The sequence below is a fragment of the Penicillium hordei genome, assembly GCF_028827395.1.
Source record: "Penicillium hordei strain IBT 12815 chromosome Unknown utg000005l_segment0_segment0, whole genome shotgun sequence".
Classification (NCBI taxonomy): domain Eukaryota; kingdom Fungi; phylum Ascomycota; class Eurotiomycetes; order Eurotiales; family Aspergillaceae; genus Penicillium; species Penicillium hordei.
In genome coordinates, this window is record NW_026623146.1 from 2,238,107 (window position 1) to 2,254,113 (window position 16,007).

Here is a 16,007-nt window from a genome sequence, read left to right on the forward strand (position 1 = left end):
GGGGATAATTGATCGACACCTGAGGCTGTAAGGCTGCAATGCGGGACAGCACTCGGGAAAAAAAAGATGACGCATAACTACTTTCCTCCGCAACTCACCAATTGAACAATTTCACAATGGCTCAAGCTCTGACTACCACAGATTTGCAGGGTGCCTTGCCCCTTATTGCCAGAGGCAAGGTCCGCGACCTCTATGAAATTGACGATAAGACCCTCCTCTTCGTTGCGAGCGATCGCATCTCCGCCTATGATGTGATCATGGAGAATGTATACAATTCCCCACGCCAATGCCACAATTGTCTTCAGACTGATTGCTAATGCTAGTCTTTCTTTAAAATAGGGTATCCCCAACAAGGGTGTTCTCCTCACCCTCTGCACAAAAACGTGGTTCAAAGCCCTGACGGAGGCAAACCCCTCCCTCCGCACCCACTTCATCACCCTCGACCTCCCTCCCCAGATCCCGGAATCCCTCCGCCCAATCCTGCAGAACCGTAGTATGCAAGTGCGCAAGCTGCGCATTCTCCCCATTGAGGCAATTGTCCGCGGATACATCACCGGCTCCGCATGGAATGAATACAAGAAGTCCGGTACCGTCCATGGAATCAAGGTCCCCGCCGGTCTGCAGGAGAGCCAGGCCTTCCCCGACGGCCCTATCTACACCCCCAGCACAAAGGCAGAGCAGGGCGAGCATGATGAGAATATTCATCCGGATCAGGGTATGTTCTTTTCGTCGAATCCGTTGGCTTGATATATCAGTACCAGATGTATAGTACACGAGACAAGACCTCCACCTAACACATCACTTACAGCTGTCGCCATTCTTGGCGAATCCTACGCCTCGACTGTTGCCAAGATGGCCGTTGAGCTCTACAAGACAGCACACGAGTACGCCCTCGAGCGTGGTGTGATCATCGCCGATACCAAGTTCGAGTTTGGAGTTGATGAGGAAACTGGTGAAGTTGTGTTGGCTGATGAAGTCCTGACGCCCGACTCCTCCCGCTTCTGGCCTAAGGAATCTTACGCTGTCGGACGCGGCCAGGCCAGCTTCGACAAGCAGTTCCTGCGTGACTGGTTGGTCAGTGAGGGTCTCAAGGGTAAGGAGGGTGTGCGCATGCCTGATGATATTGCCCTCAAGACGGCGGAGAAGTACCAGGAGGCTTGGGAGAAGATCACCGGTGGTAAGATCTAGAGTGAGGTATACGGTTAAGCCCGCTATATTGATGGATATATATATGATTCACAAGTGTAGATTTTTGTGTTTGTTTATGATTGATTCGAGACGAGAATGAAATTCAAGTATCATGTTCAATGGTTGGCCACCATGGAGGCTGCAGCACAGATTATTATACACATATATGGCGCTATTTTGTCCTACCTTTACTCCTCCCACTCAGACTTCAAGCCCTTGAGACCCTTCTTATTTGAATCCCGATCCTGCTGCTTGCTCTCTTCCTTGATGGACTTCTTGGGCGTATCAGTCCAACCAGAGCTAGCACCCTCATCAAGAGGCAGCGCATTATCACCACAAATACGTCGCTCCTCTTCAATCTCCGCCTCACTTATGCCATTCGTCGCCCAGATCTTATGAATGCGTAGATCAAAGGGACCCTCAACACGGTCGGTGAGACCAATACCGATACTCTTAACACGCTGCCGAGTCAAAGAGGTCTGGGGCTCAATGACAAAGCCGTGATTCGTGCGCACAAACGAGTTAAAAGGCAAAAGAACAGTCTCCCATCCATTTGAGCCAGACGTTGTTGTACTGGTAGAGGTAGAAATGATCGTCGATTCGGGTGGGACGTCTGAAAGCGCGGCGGGCAGGCCAGTGGGATATAGGTCCTCAACGGCATCGGGTGAGTCTGCCTGGAAGTCATAGTCTTCCTGCGAGCTTGGTGTGTCACGCAGGCGGTGGTGTCGCGTGTATAGTCTGTGTTGGTGGATATCCGTCTCGACGACCGCGTCTGTTTGAACATTGACGGTGTACCGGCGGCCGTCGGACTTGATACGCAGGGCAAGATACGCGTAGGGATCAACGTCCCAGAAGAGCCGACCGAAGAGCCAGAAGCCTCGGTCTTGGTTGCGGAACGCGGCGTAGCCTAGTTTACGGATATTAGTTGTTTTCTTTTTCCCTTTTTCTTTTCTTTTCTTTTTTTTTTTCGTTCTAGGCCACTTAAATGTGTCACTTGGGTAGCAAACATACCGGTTCTTTCAACGCGCCAGTTGTCAGGAAGCTTAGTTGAGATGCTACCGTGGAAGCGCGCATGCGAGGGAGTATTTGAAGAAGGTTCAGCTGGTTCGTAGTCTAGGCTGGCTGTGCTAAAGCCTCCTACTGCGCGGTCCGCCATGGTCTTGCATCCTGTAACGGTGCCCTCGTCTTCGAAATTCAAGAGTGTATAAGGTTTAGTCGGGGTATGGAGGGCTTCTGTATTCCAAGCTGCGGCAAATTAGTTGAGCTGCAAGACTGACGACATTGACACAACTTACCGATCTTTGATAATCGGCCGAACTCATCGGCGCTGCGTTTGAAGAATCCGCCTTGGGCTAGACGTCGAGTTGGAAACATATTGTAATTGTAATTGAGGACCTCGGGATAGGGAGTAGCCCAGATACGTCTGGAGTTGGAGTTGCTTAATATCAGGCGCTTCCGAGGTGGCGTGAACGGGATCGATAAGATAGTGTTTGGGATGTTTGATTTCTCCTCTCTCTTCTCTTTCTGCCCTAACTTCCTTTATACTTCATTTTCCATTGTTTTTATAATATATGTATCTTGGGAAGCTGTTGAACATCTCTCAATAATAGACACGTCATTATGTTGCAACTTTACTTTCCAGAGACTCGGGATCTGGTATTTAGAATTCAAGATTCACGCTAAATGCACCAGCCAACACCTTGAAGACTTGATCTTTCTTTGTCCCTATTGAGCTTAGTACTGTATCAAATTACATGCATGTACCGATGACTGACGACATTCTGATCCTCAGGAGCATCTCGTATACTTCGCCAGGCCGACACCTGAATTGGTATGACGCGTATTCCCTTTTTCGGAGGGAGATCCAGACTTCATGGCCAACTTTATCTGAAGACTCTTGGACAATACACGCTGTAAACCTCTCCATGAGGGCCCAGCTCCAATCATTTTTCTTGATGTCCGATTCTGAACCGGTGGTTTGATGGTGCCTTGGACTACAGAGCCCTGGGTAAGGCTTGATTCTGAGTCAAGACCGCTCCTTACTAGTACTATGAGGGCTCCCCGGAAATATACCGTGGTTAGCTTCATATGTACTTGTCCATCCAGGGGAATCCCAGCTTTTGGAAAGCGGATATTTCGATTTTTATCCGAATATGGCGACGGAGACGATTTTCATAGAGGATATCCCCCGTAGTTATCTCAATGCCTCATCCTCTTCTCTCTTCTTTCTCCATACATCTATACCACGCTCGTTTACCGCAGTTGAACCATTCGTTTATCGCAGTACAAACACCTAGTTACTTTCGTTGATTATATATCTCCCAATGTCTCCAATGGCGATTCATTACGTCGAACGAAACGGCTCCGATCCTAGTATCACTAGGCATAGTGCCCCGGAGCCTACTATTCCGAGGCTGGATGACCATGAACATGCAGCTTCGGAGTCTAGTTCTTCTAGATCTAGTAGCTCGAAGCCTAGTACCCCAGAACAAACTGTTGCCGAGCTAGTCAAGCCAACCGACGGAAAGAAGCCGAGGGAGGGAGACACGCCGGTGTACGTCCCGCGTGCGGACCGACTGAATCAAACTCCTAGCAAGGGAAATGCACAGGGCCTCTTTCTTCCGGACTGTTGTGTTTTTGTGGGAAAGTAGGTGTTACCCAGTCTTAATTTGGTACTATATATATTGACTCTGAATAGCCTCTCCATCAAGGTTTCTCCCGAAAAGTTGGAAGAAGATCTTACAGATATGATCTCTGCATTTGGCCGGTGTCATGTTAAGATCAAACTGTCACAGGGGTTGAAGAAACTACCTGTTGGCTTTGTACAATTTGAAGTGAGTATTATTTTATATATCATATGGATATATATAAGATATATGCTGTGTATAGCATATACTAACATACTAAATAGGACACCAAAGCAGCAAACGCTGCATTGAAACAAAATGGAAATCTGATGCTCCATAATCGAGTGTTGAGATTGGAATCATCCAAGGCTAGACGTAAGTTCCCTTTGATTTTTTGTTGTTGGACTCTTCATCTGATGTCTCTGCACCTCTGCACTTTTACTCCTTCGCACCTTCGCACCTTCGCACTTTCTCGCCTTCTCATCTCCACACCTCACACCTTTCTTTTACTTAGGAACTGCCAACTTCGGTTATCTCTCTGATGCCCCCATCGAAAAATCTGAAGTCGTCGCTGCCCTGAAGGGACGTGGTAGCCTTGAGGGTATCGGCATTGAACACTTTGTCAACCAAGACGGAGTCAAGTCTACCTTTGGCGTTGTCACTTTCGCATACCCCGATGATTACGCAGATGCCCTCCAGGTAAGTCGACTGTCCAATTTTGCTCTGACTTTACTGACCACTTGATAATTCTAGCATTTCCAAAACAACCCCGATTACTATATGACTAGATCCAGTATGGACCCCAACAACGACAGCCAGCTTGCTCAGGATTACCCTCCTGCAGGACACAGGCCATCTAACCAACCTCCCCCAAACCGTGGCAATCAGCAGCGATACAACAATGGTCGCAGGTCCTTCCATCGTCCATGGTTCAGCGGCAGCAACAACAACAGAGGCGGATTCCGAAATGCTCCTGGTCCTGCCCCCAGAAACCAAAACGCACCCTTTGCAAATCATGGTCACAGTCAAAGCTTCAATGGTCATGGCCATTCGCCTCACGGCTCTTTCCATCAGAACTACCCCGGTGGCCAGGGTTTCCCTCAGAACAACTTCAACCAGGGCTATCCCAACCCCAACTTCAATCAAAACTTCCCGGGCAACTTCCATTCGAACTATCAGGGCAACAACTTCCCCCAGAACTACCCCAATCAAAACTTCGTAGCTGCGGGTGCCTTTCCCAATCCCCCTGTTGTGTTCAACCAAATGCAAATGCATGAGGGCCCACCCCCGCCATATCACACGGAGTACACTGCTATGCCAACCCAAGGGTTTCCTGTGTTCTTGGGCAATCAATCATACCAGCCTCCCAATACTCTTCCTCCAATCATCACTCAGCCCCAGCCCGTTGCTGGTCCTGTTGCTGCTTCGGTTCCCGGTCGCCGGCGACTGCCCCCTCGTCCCGACTGTCCCTTGATTGTCTCCAGTCAGCCCCAGTTTGACACCGAACATCACAGGCAGCTCTATTACGAACCCTATCCCACTGAGGAACCCGTCGCAAGTATGCAGCCAGGTTGGACCGGTTACCCGGGTGTCTGTTTCGCGCAGCCTGACTACAACCAGCCCTACCCGCCTAACCCATATCCTCGCAGTCGTCAATCTAGCATGGAAAGTCAGCAGAATATCAACTCGCCGCCTAGAGCAAACGAATGCGAGTCCGCCTTGATGCAGACTAAAGTCCAGGCCCCCGACATGGAGAGAGGTCGCCAACTAGTTCGACCACACCACTCCAATACCGATGGAGGCTGTGACATGGCTCCAGTGTCTGTCCCTGCTAAAGCCCAGAGTGACCCCGTCTCCGTACAAGCTCTGGATAGTTCCCCGGCAAGACTTAACACGGCATATGCGAGCAAGTCCGCTGATGCTCAAATTGAGCCCGCCGCACCTGTGGAGGAGCCTGCCGAGCCTGAGAACAAACCCACCGAACCTGAGACCGAGCCCAACCCGCCTCAGGCCGGATCCACATGTGCTCCAACTCATGACAAAACAAAAGAAGAGTTGGTTGATGAAACCAAGCCACCATTGAAAATTGACACTAAGAATGAAGAAAGTGCTGGGTCCTCCTCCGAGGCCGGCCCCAAGACACCAGACACCGACGAGTCTCGGGAAAGCGCTAAACTTCAGACTCCAGCCAAAGATGACTCACTGAAATCAGGCGATACCAAGACCCCTGATACCGTCGAGACCCTCAAGGCAGTCGACAAGGACACCCCGGACAAAGGCAAGTCCCCGGAAGTAGTCACGCCCACTCCAACCAAGAGTGGCGGCAGAAGACTCGAGCCCGCAGTGCCACAGGACAAGTACCAACTGGCCCGCCATGCTTTTCAGCATCGCAAACCCCTCAAGAAAAAATACCGACCCAAGACCGACACCGGTAAGACAGTTGAGCAGTACACCCGTGAGGTGAATACGCAGCGCGCCTCGACCGACCCTGACTCGCGTGTCCCTGAGCATCTCCTGCAAGAGGTCATCCAAGAGCTCGAGAATGAGCGCAGAGATAATATTCGGAAGAGCCGAGGTCTCGGTCCCAGTGATAAGAGCAGCGTTGACAGTGGTACTTCTTCGAAGAAGTAGGTTTGATATTGACACATTGAAATGGGGACGAAGGAAGTTATCCGGTTTGATTTGCTTTCTATGACAGGGGTTTTATTCTTATCTTTTCCTTTCTTTTGTTCCAAACTAGTTCTATGGTCTGGCGATTCTTTATTCGAATCTGTGTATCTGCCTTTCATGGAAAAGCAAAAAAAGCAAAAAAGGGGAGCATGTATATTACGATAAACATGCTCGATTCAATTACCAAATTTGAATTTTTATTCTGCAACTTGCCCATTCCTATCTGTGATCCAATGCGTTGATACCAATATTAATTAGTTCCTAACAGTAAAATTCTTAGTTCAAATGCCGTAAATCACCTACCATAAGCTGCCCTGAAGTATGAAATATAAAGATAAAGAATGAAGTGGCTCATCGATAATAATACGATCTGATTTGATCTGATTTAATTGACATGGCTGGAATGGCAACTTGATCCCCGCCCATGTAAACGCCGAGACCGAAAGCCGGTTTATATGTACAAAATGCTTCTCGATGCTAGGTTGCATGCCATAGATACCGAAACCGAATGCCAGTGGGGGATAGTAATGCACGCCGAAGAAAAAAGAAAAGAACGCAGGAAAGAAGAAAATGGCCAATTCCCATATGCAAACGCTCATGGTTAGATAGATGTGGGAATCGTGGGGATAGAGGGTATGCTGTGATGGTAGTAGGAGGTGGAGGTGAAAATTGGGAAGTGATCGGATATGAAGGAGATAACGCTGGGGGACTAAACAACTGGAGCGCAGGGGGAAATGACGAGAAAGATACATAGGTAAGGGAAGAAGGTGGAAAGTATACGTGTAGGAGTGTGACCTCTCCCAAGGATTTAGTGATTAGCTTGATCATCAAGCTCTCACACGTCTAGCATCGAAAAGGCCCAGATTGACAGCTGTATCATTGACGCCTAGGAACGGCGCCGCATCCTCAAGTAGCTCCCAAGGACGGACTGGATAGGGACCAACAACACGACCGCGATGTTGAAGACGAAGCCGGTTGGTCATGGAGTTCGAGTCAGGCAGTGCGGTAGATGGACCCGACGCGGCTGTGACAGACTGCTGCGCTGTGGACGATCCAACGATAGAGAAGAGAGCAGGTGTGGGGGTTGGGGTTGACCCCGATGCTGCCGGAGAGGGGGCCGAGGCTTGGTGGGCATTTGCGGGGTATTGGTCTGAGATTGGGCCCAGGAGGTAGAGGAAGCGAGCGTCGTTCTGGAATGGAACGAATGATGGGCATTTCTCTTTCAGGAACCGTGCGCATTGGTGGCGGACTTCGTCTGGGAAGATGTCGATTAACGAGGCAGCCACGTCGAGGGCGTGGGTCTGTAGGAGGATTCCCGGGCAGGGACGGAAGCCTTCAGTTGGGGTCGGGTGGGGGAAGTAATCGGCTGCAGGGAAGAGACGAAGGACATTCCCGGGAAGGCGCGAGAGTGCAATGCAGAATATTGATGTCAGAAGTCGGAGCTGTTCGTGCAGAGGATTGATCTTGAGAGCTGGGGGCGGTTGGGAGAATGCAGCTCGATGGAGGACGATGATCCTCAGCAAAGCAGAGAACCAGAATGCCAGCGCACGCTCGAATTTTGAACGATCTGTGTTGGCCACACCCTTGGCGAGTGTACTGTTGTGTATGGTGATGATCTTGTGGAGAAGGGAATCCATCTTTTCCACAAGCACCGGAGCGACAGATGGGGCTCCAGAATCGGGGATGCTGCTCGCAAGCTCTTCTATAATGGTAAGATACATTTTGGCAGTTTCCAATGATCCCAGCTTGTCAGGCGAATCCGGAATATCATCTATTGGCTCCTCAAGCAATGGGATGGAGAAAAACTCCTTCTCTGCACGTTCCCGGATTTGGCGTACGGCCTCCGGGCTCATCAGTGCAACTAGGTCAACCCAGTGAAGTCTGTGAGCACGACAGTCTGATACGGCAGTTTTGAACATGGCATCAACAATATTGGTTCGGTCTTCAGATCCCGAGTCTGCGTGGAATAGAACTTGGAGCTTCAACTGGCAAAATGGGAGCGAGAAGTCGTCGGTCATGCAGGCAAGCTTTTCGACCTTTGAGAGGACTGAGCTACCGTCGGACTGTGACTCGATGCCCAGTAAAAGGTCAAGCGCTTTCTGGACAATACTCAAAGCGGCTGGATATTGGTCCATGAGCTTTTGCATGCCATTCTGTGCCGCACATTCGGGGTGTCGCACGAGAAGATCACGTAACAACATGACGATAGAGCGCTCCGTCTCGGTGTGTCCAGTGGAAGAGCTACCGGCATTGGAAGATGCGGCGTCACAAACAATTTTGAGCGCTTCCTCGGAGTTCTTATTGAGAAATTCCTGTTGCGCCAACTGGAACCGATATGACACCAAATCAAAACACTTGCTATCTTCGTCACCAGAGACAAGAAGTTGGACAAGATCAGCAGGCAGTTGGGCTGCATTGGGAACTGTTGCTGGCTTAGAGAGTGTGAGTTTCTTTGCAAGGGCCAAAAAAGCTCTGATAGTAACGCATCCCACACCAATCAGCGGCGGTAGAATCCGCAGTAAGATGGTACGTTCAGGAGATCGCAAATGACCACAGACCCAACGGGCAAGAATGCCATCGAAATGCTTTGGATGGAAAGACCTGAGCTGTGCAAGGTAACGGCAGGTGTCGTTTGCTGACAGGGTTGCATGGCCATCATCAGACTCTAAATGCTTTATGAGTGTGTTGAAGATCGCGTCCAGAGTGGGCTCGTCCATGACATTTCCTGATTGCAAAAGCTGATCTAGTTTCTCTCGGAAGAAGGGATCGACGCCACCAAAACCATCTGGAATGTGGTCAGAGACTGGAGAAGATGCGGCCATGATTGCCTTGTTCTCCATGCGAGAGAGATCCTGGCGAAGAATGGACACAGTGTTGAGATCACTCGGGATGCGTAAACCAAGTTCGATCAGAGAGAATATCAAGTCAAGACTTGGCATGCCAAACCTCTTAACGCCGGCGTAGGCATCAATGAGTCTCCGGAATAGATCGGTTGTGGCGCCAATCACGCAAAGAGATTCGAAATGGCAGTTTGTGGTATCTGCAACGGAGGCGAGAACGGTGCTATCACCACAACTAGATGCAAACTTCAACACATCTGCTAACATTGAAATGTCGCCAAATGATTCAAGAGCATCGCGGACGGTATAAAACTCCGCGGGAGTCAGCGCAGACACCACGGAGGCAATGCCAACGGGAAGTGCTCCTCTGTTAGTTGACCTATTAGCGATTTAGTAAGGACAAGTGACGGGTTTGGGAGAGAAAAGTGCAAATGCTTACTCTGCGCTTCGGTTGTGTTCCGCAATTGCTCTGCGTAACCACTGGCCAACCTCGGCTTTGACAGCCCAAGGCAAGTTTGGTGGTAATGAGTCTAATGCCATTGACGCAGATTCGTGGACGCCGAAAATTCCGGGTAAACGTTGGCTGATGATTCCTTTCACACTATCGATAGCTGCGTTCTCATCCGAGGTAGAGAGCCCAGTACGGGTCAACAGAGTGCTCCGCAAGTTCCCAACATGTTCTGGAAGACGGGTAACAGGGAGTTGCGCTATCAATCCGACATCGATTGGCAAGTCCTTCACCTACACATCGGTTAGTGATCAGAAGGATTTGGTATGTAAATTCGATCTTACCTTGCGCTCCTCGGCTGAGGATGATCCATTGGTAACGCCACGCGCCGTGAGCCATTGAAGATAGCGGCCAACTGAGAATGTCTGTGACCTGACAAGTTCAGAGACGACATGATAGATTTGATCCATGTTGAGCTTTTGATTGTTTTGTCCACGCGAGAGAAAGGCCAGTATGTGACTGTCGATATCAACGCCGGCCAATTTCCATTTGCGGAGCAGGCGAACACCAATGTAAACCCGGCAGAGACCGTGGCGGAAAGGTGTAGAGAGCCATTCTAATAACTTGAAAACCAAAACAGACTTGTCATCAAAAGCGTCGAGATAGCCAAAGACAGAAGAGAGATCCTGAGCGGAGCGTATGGAGTCGAGAAGTCGGACGATGCGTTGATGGGGTGAGCGTTGAGTCGTCTGTTTCGAGTGTCTAGGACGTTGCACTCGCGCATTGCGTTCTGTTAGACTCTGGAAAAGAGCTTTCTCTGCCTCATTGCCCAAATCAAGGGCAGATGACACCTGTTGTTGATATGTCTCCCAAGAATTTGGGAGTATCATCGAGGAGGTATGATCGAGAACAAGCTTCTTGATAAAGCGAGAAAGACGGTCGATAAGAGGTTGAAGTTGAGTTAGTTTAGCTTCAGTTGCCTATTGCTAGCTATCAGTATTGACTGCACGTACAAAGTAATTAGTGCAAGTTGAACACACCTGTCGCAGTTTTTGAAGCAGCAGCTCAGCTAATCGTCGTCCCCTTCGTCGATATCGCATAATACTATTCCAGTATATGCCGAGCATTAAAAGCCAGACTGGAGTCGTGCCGATAGAAGCAGCCTCAAAGGATGACAAAAACCATTCAAGGAAATGGTCGTGATCCAGTAAGTTTTCGGAGAATAAACGAGCTGTCAACCCGACTCTAGAGATAAAGGTTAGCATGCTGCTCACAATTGACGGCAATCCACGAGCACGTACGCATATGTCATCTTCGCTTTCCAATCCTCGGACTTGGGGGCAGCAAACACCCCCTCGACAAATTGCTGGACATTTGTCGTCCAGTCTCGGACCCATTTCGCCTCCAACCCAACAGCCAAAGCCCCACTGGTGCCTTTTCGCTTGAATGCACGGATTTCATTCGCACCCACACATTTTGCCAACCAGACAGCACGTGCAATCGGAATCCATTTACCACAGCACTGGTCCAGGAGGATCTTGCCGCGGATACCGTGCGGGATAGTGCGGCTCAACCTTCGCAGCGGAACGGACGGGTTGGCGAGATCCCGAAGCCACGCCTCGCGTTTGTTGTCGGTGAGTGTAACTCGAGGTGGCGGTTTAAAGGTTGACGGAGCGTGAATAGTATTGTGATTTTGTCGTTTCTCTAACGCCGCAGCGAAGACGGACGAAAGCATTTGCAACCCTGTGCGATTCTTGAGTTGCGCATATAATGCGGGACGTGCGGTATTCGATTCGTTCTGGGAGACCTGTGTGCGATCATAATATCCTTGCTTCGCGGTTTGCTCGCTCAGGACGTCCTCCGGGTGGTTTCCGGTCCATGGCGCGAAATCGGCGGGTTCTGAAAAGGGTGATTAGTCTCAATAGCTGCAATGTAGGAATCGGGGGCGTTCACTTACTTTGACCTTTGTAGACCGGAGCGACGGAAGGGGTCTCAATGCGATACGGGGTCGTTTGTACGGCCCCGACTGGGGAGCTTTCCCTCGACTTCACGACACCGCTCCCCTCCGGTTCGGCCACGGAATTGTTCATCCAAGGTTGAGCCGGAAACGGAGGCGGAGACGGGGGCTTAGATCCGGCAGCGCCATCGCCCCGATTCTCATTGCTTGGGATTTCCGACACGACAGCCTGGAAGGACCAGGCCGGACGGCCGCGCCATGAGACTGCAGGTCGCGAAATTGCACTTCCGGGAGTACTCCTCGTTTCTCCCACCGCCGCGCCAGTATCCGATGTATGGGGTGCACTCGGAACATCCAATCTCGGTCGTTTGGGGGGCGGTTCTCTATCTTGCGACTCCGGACCGCCTGCGGTCAGGTCAACGACGACGGGTTGTCGAATTGGCGGCTGGGGTAGTGAGGCTGACCTGTCGGGCTGGTCATATTGTCCCAACATCTGCGCATTATCAACCCGTCCGGGACCGCCATTGAAGGTCCGCAGAGGGTGGCCCCACGATTGGCCGCCGGCAGAGGAATGGGGGATCATCTTAGGCTCATGATGTATCCAAAGGATGGAGTATTCGGGTCATCCAGGCGACTTGTAATTTCGAGGAATTCGAGTCAATATTTGAGAAAGAAGGTGAACGGAATTAAGTGGAAGTTGGCGGGTTGGCAGGGTGAGCTGATGGGGAATCGGGGAGCGGCCAACTCGGGTATCTGGGTGTTCTGGGTGTCTGGGGGTTTAGGTATGTGTTCGGGGAAAACACAAGTCCTAATTAAAAGGTATGAATCGCGTTACACAAAGAAGTACAACCTTGGATGCCTAAAATAATAGAATAATAGAATAACAGAATAACAGAATAACAGAATAATAGAATAATAGAATAATTTACTTCAAGAAAGTTCAATGATCGACTGTGTTCACTTTATCATATGATTTGGTAATCGGGTAAATTGGGTAAAGGTAACATGGGGTAATGGGCTGACAATACCAGATCTCTCGATAATCTCGCAATATCCCGGGTTTATTTGTTCTTTCAAGTCCGAATCTTTACATAATATCGGTTTGACCAGCTCTTCTTATTACCTATATCGTCTCAGCTCTTAATCCGTCGGCTCCCGGAAAGCTCCTTATCTGGTGATATGCCTGTCTTAGCGCGGAATCGGAATTCTTCTATGTTCCCAATCTGGACTTGATGATTTTCCAATCCTATGACTACGGAGTGCCCATCACCTGTTACACAGTCTAGAGGTCCAAGAACGCGACGGGCCGTTCCCATTCTCTCTCGGCATAATCCCCGAGGCTGTCATGGCTTATCGCCGGACTTTGATGTGTCCACATTCCGCAGAGCACGTATCGGGTCCGTCGGGTCTTTGCATTTCCAATTTCCAATTTGACTCTAGACCCGTGGCATGTTTGACTCGACCTGGGCTCAATGGCAACTGCCGTCTGGGGTGCCGATCAATGTCCACCTGCATGTCCATCCAAGATTCCATGAAATTACAGTGAGGACTGGAATATGCTAACTGCAAGGGGGATTAAAAGCGAGTAGGTTGGAGCCTACGGAGTCCGCTGTACAGAGTACTCCGTACCATGTTATATGTCCAGATGTAGGAAGTGATCGATGCACAGCCATCACACTGACTTGCGGTACATCTAGATCATTACGCAAACCCTGTAATGATGCCAGTGGGTTTTACTCGTACTGTCTTGCTATTACATTCATAGCCAAGATTCAAATGACTTTATTTCGATATGAATCGTATGTTGCACATCCGTACATATTATAGCGGTGAATTGTCGGCGTTGATCTGCTTGTGCTATTCTGATCCCTGTAGTGTTCTCAACTTGGGGAATTAATCAATGATAGTCCATTTGGGAGATACAGAATAGAAGATATGGAAGATACTATTGCATAAAATAATTCAAAGTACAAAGAAAAAAGAAAAAAGAAAAAAGAATAAGAATAAGAGGTGTGTATCTATGGTCCTCCATCGGAGATATTCAATCCGGGGTGTTCTCGGTCTAGCCCAGACTGGCACCGCCTTGGCACGGGGGTTGGCCAGTTCGATCCTTCTGGTTACCTCAACCCATCATCATAATATCATATCTCAACACAATGTCGTCAAAGAAAGATATGCGCAGGGCTGATCTCGGTGAGTGGAATAATTGTTTCAAGTATTGGTTCCTCAAAGCTAACGTTGAAAAGCGATCCCCTATGTCGATCCGCCCAAGAGCAGCAGCGATGCCGATATCTCCAGTACGCCCACACCTTCGTTTCAGCAATGACATATTTTTAGTGCGAGAATTATGAAGGCTGATTGAGCTGTACAACAGGCACAATGTCGAGCACTATGCCTATGGCCGCCGTAAGTCGTTACCCCAACATCTGACCTCGCGATAACTTGACTCTGACCATGATCTCTTAGATGTTTACTCGGAACCGGTGAGTCGCGCGTCTTACACAAGCTATGGATATTATTGACCAGATTCGCGACGCAGCATGATCGGATGGTAAGAGCAATGCGAGCAGTCAAAGACCTTGACCAGGTTATCTGACTCGGAAACAGGGTATCCTTCGTCTTCTCACTTCAGTCCTGGTTGGGTGAATCCCCAGAGCAGAAGAAGACTGCTTCTACACCGGCCTACATGTCGGTTCTCATGTCCTGTTCGTTCCTCTCCGTGCCCCTCTTTTGCTTGCAGGAACTAATATCTTGGCGTGGTATAGTAATGGCATTGGTTGTCGTATGTATCTCGAGCCTACAGGATTCCGATGCACTCAGCTTAACAAACCATTGCAGACCTATTTCCCTCTCTTCTTGCCTCCGCAGGCTCCTGGGGGTACCACCGGCGCCGCCGCACCGACTCCGCTGGCCTCCTGAACGCCCGAACCTTCCTAATATCCTCTTACATACGCATCATAATCTCCCAGCCTTATCATCTGAACTATGATGGATTAATTGTTCGCGGGTCATCAGATTCTGAGTCTGGATTGAGAGATCCCCGCCTTTAGCTATTCTTGCCACGATGTACCACTATTCAAACCGAGTGCTGCCCTTGTGATCATAGATGAGCTAGTCTATTTGCCACCATAATTGCCATTATTTGCTAGATTGAATTAAAATTGTATATGATATCCACCTGCTAGTTCTTGTAGTTCTCGCACATTATCGTAATGTTCATGGCTATTTGGATGAGTATCGCTTAGTCACACACCGCCTTCCCCCACAACGTGACTCTTGCCTCAAAAGGCTCTGCCACTTCTTCTCTCCCATTCTTCTACCACAGCATCTCCTCACTCCTCACCACACACGCTCCGATCTTTTACAGAGATATTGAATCTCGCCCTTCGTTCACTTCATCAATACCCATTTTAAACGCCGTTTACTACGAAAAGGCCGAGTTTATGTCCATCGAAAACCTCAAGACCTTCGGTAAGTTCGCCACTTCCCCCTCCTGGGCGCGTATCGGGCTTCACCCCCACACCCACGCATACCCACAGCTATGTTCACTACGTATGAGAAAGAGGCATACCTCTTTCGTCATGTATAGTGTCAAACGCTGTAGATTTCAGCTCTCCCCACCTCTGGCCTACCAAGTCACACGGCGGCGGGGTAGAAATTCGGTACTGGACTGAGGCTGACATGTGCATCTTACAGACCCCTTCGCCGAAGCCGACGAAGATACCGGCGAGACTAAACAGTCTCAGAACTATATCCACATACGGATTCAGCGTACGTTTACTCTCCTACTCTCACCGCCCATGGCTACTTTTGCGACTCGCCGGCGCTAAAAGGGGGTACATGCTAACCGCTTGTTTCACAACAGAACGCAATGGTCGCAAGACTCTGACCACTGTTCAGGGACTTCCCAAGAAGTTCGACCAGAAGAAGATTCTCAAGGTCATCAAGAAGAAATTCGGTATGTCTTGTAACCTGTGCATGTGTGTCTGGCCCAAATTCTAACAATCTCTTAGCTTGCAATGGCACCATCGTCTCTGACACCGAGATGGGCGAGGTGATTCAGCTGCAGGGAGACCAGAGAAAGGATGTTCAGGAGTTCTTGACTGACAAGAAGGAGGGACTCGAGCTTGATGCCAAGACCATCAAGGTATGTCGCTGTCCCAGTACCTGCTCTTCATCACCATTACCATATTCTAATTTGTTATATTCTAGGTCCACGGGTTCTAATCCCATCACCAACATCATACCTTGTTCCAGTCCCCTCTTCCCGGTTTATG

General features: G+C 49.6%; 6 protein-coding genes across 6 annotated transcripts; 4 read left to right on the forward strand and 2 right to left on the reverse strand.

Annotated features, from left to right (window-relative positions):
• Positions 1-95: 95 nt before the first annotated feature.
• On the forward strand, positions 96-1,188 carry N7537_009795 (phosphoribosylaminoimidazolesuccinocarboxamide synthase; the record flags this gene model as incomplete). Its single annotated transcript, XM_056900849.1, has 3 exons — positions 96-266; positions 340-715; positions 809-1,188. Exons 1-3 carry the CDS (start codon positions 117-119, stop codon positions 1,186-1,188), a joined length of 906 nt encoding a protein of 301 aa, XP_056749517.1. The 5' UTR covers positions 96-116.
• Positions 1,189-1,376: 188 nt separating this feature from the next.
• Positions 1,377-2,562, reverse strand: N7537_009796 (CIA30 family protein; the record flags this gene model as incomplete). Its single annotated transcript, XM_056900850.1, has 3 exons — positions 1,377-2,095; positions 2,200-2,433; positions 2,484-2,562. The coding sequence occupies 3 exons, from the start codon at positions 2,560-2,562 to the stop codon at positions 1,377-1,379; spliced, it is 1,032 nt and encodes a 343-aa protein (XP_056749518.1).
• Positions 2,563-3,512: 950 nt separating this feature from the next.
• On the forward strand, positions 3,513-6,446 carry N7537_009797 (uncharacterized protein; the record flags this gene model as incomplete). Its single annotated transcript, XM_056900851.1, has 5 exons — positions 3,513-3,835; positions 3,887-4,022; positions 4,100-4,190; positions 4,330-4,514; positions 4,569-6,446. 5 exons carry the CDS (start codon positions 3,513-3,515, stop codon positions 6,444-6,446), a joined length of 2,613 nt encoding a protein of 870 aa, XP_056749519.1.
• An 866-nt stretch (positions 6,447-7,312) lies between these two features.
• N7537_009798 (mediator of RNA polymerase II transcription subunit 12) lies at positions 7,313-12,313 on the reverse strand (the record flags this gene model as incomplete). Its single annotated transcript, XM_056900852.1, has 6 exons — positions 7,313-9,704; positions 9,765-10,066; positions 10,118-10,753; positions 10,814-11,018; positions 11,075-11,672; positions 11,731-12,313. 6 exons carry the CDS (start codon positions 12,311-12,313, stop codon positions 7,313-7,315), a joined length of 4,716 nt encoding a protein of 1,571 aa, XP_056749520.1.
• Positions 12,314-13,886: 1,573 nt separating this feature from the next.
• Positions 13,887-14,649, forward strand: N7537_009799 (uncharacterized protein; the record flags this gene model as incomplete). Its single annotated transcript, XM_056900853.1, has 8 exons — positions 13,887-13,923; positions 13,977-14,027; positions 14,105-14,136; positions 14,197-14,213; positions 14,270-14,281; positions 14,338-14,435; positions 14,496-14,512; positions 14,569-14,649. 8 exons carry the CDS (start codon positions 13,887-13,889, stop codon positions 14,647-14,649), a joined length of 345 nt encoding a protein of 114 aa, XP_056749521.1.
• A 524-nt stretch (positions 14,650-15,173) lies between these two features.
• Positions 15,174-15,957, forward strand: N7537_009800 (translation initiation factor eIF1; the record flags this gene model as incomplete). The annotated part of the gene is made up of 5 exons (XM_056900854.1): positions 15,174-15,201; positions 15,427-15,501; positions 15,596-15,688; positions 15,744-15,877; positions 15,943-15,957. The coding sequence occupies 5 exons, from the start codon at positions 15,174-15,176 to the stop codon at positions 15,955-15,957; spliced, it is 345 nt and encodes a 114-aa protein (XP_056749522.1).
• Between the last annotated feature and the right edge of the window lie 50 nt (positions 15,958-16,007).